Source organism: Olea europaea, unplaced genomic scaffold (assembly GCF_002742605.1).
Source record: "Olea europaea var. sylvestris unplaced genomic scaffold, O_europaea_v1 scaffold2286, whole genome shotgun sequence".
In the NCBI taxonomy this organism is placed as follows: domain Eukaryota; kingdom Viridiplantae; phylum Streptophyta; class Magnoliopsida; order Lamiales; family Oleaceae; genus Olea; species Olea europaea.
Window position 1 is genome coordinate 30,951 of NW_019240936.1, and position 891 is coordinate 31,841.

Below are 891 nucleotides of genomic sequence, written 5' to 3' on the forward strand. Positions count from 1 at the left end.
AGACAGGTTGTAAGGCGAGGTTGACTGCCTCTATGGACAGTTGCGGAATATGGAGAATAAACACAGTAAATTTGGAGCATAATCATAAAACAAGTCTATCCAAGTCGAGACTATATCGATGTAATCGAGAGTTGAGTGCTCATGTTAAACGGCGGCAACAAGTTAATTATATGGCAGGAATTCCATTACATAAAAGTTTCAACTCTACGATAGTCGAAGCAGGTGGATACGAAAATATGACGTGCATGGAAAAGGATTGTCGAAACTATGTTGAGCAAGTTCGGCGTCTGAGACTTGGAGAAGGGGATGCTGTAGCAATACAATCATACTTTTCGAAAATGCAAGCCAGTTGCGCCGAGTTTTACTTCAGTATGGATCTGGACGAAGATTCAAGGCTGAAGAATGTGTTTTGGGCAGATAATAGGAGTAGGCAGGCGTTTAAAGAGTTTGGTGATATCGTCACATTCGATACCACATACCTCACCAATAAGTATGACATGTCGTTTGCTCCTTTTGTTGGAATTAATCATCACGGACAATCTACTCTGCTTGGATGTGGCTGGTCTCAAATGAGGATAAAGATAATTGCAATTGTGTTCCCCGATACGAAACATAGATGGTGTTTGTGGCATATATTGAAAAAGTTACCGGAGAAGTTTGGATATCACGTGGCCAAGGGTTCAATATTTCATGCTATACACGGTTTGGTTTAAGATTCACAATTTGTTGAAGAATTTGAAGATGGATGGAGGGTAATGATTGATACATATGATTTGCATGATAATGAATGGTTGTCGGGACTGTATGATAACAGATGCCGATGGGTTCCGTGTTATTTCAAAACCAGCTTCTGGGCAGGAATGTCCACAACTTAACGCAGTGAGAGTATGA

The 891-nt window shown here is 40.6% G+C and overlaps 1 protein-coding gene across 1 annotated transcript in view; it reads left to right on the forward strand.

Moving 5' to 3' along the window:
* LOC111381329 (protein FAR1-RELATED SEQUENCE 5-like) overlaps positions 1-891 on the forward strand; it is a 5,211-nt gene extending 4,320 nt beyond the window's left edge. The window contains exons 3-4 of the mRNA XM_023005111.1: positions 7-702; positions 815-891. Coding sequence (XP_022860879.1) covers positions 7-702; positions 815-891 — 773 coding nt within the window. The remainder of the gene's footprint in view (positions 1-6; positions 703-814) is intronic.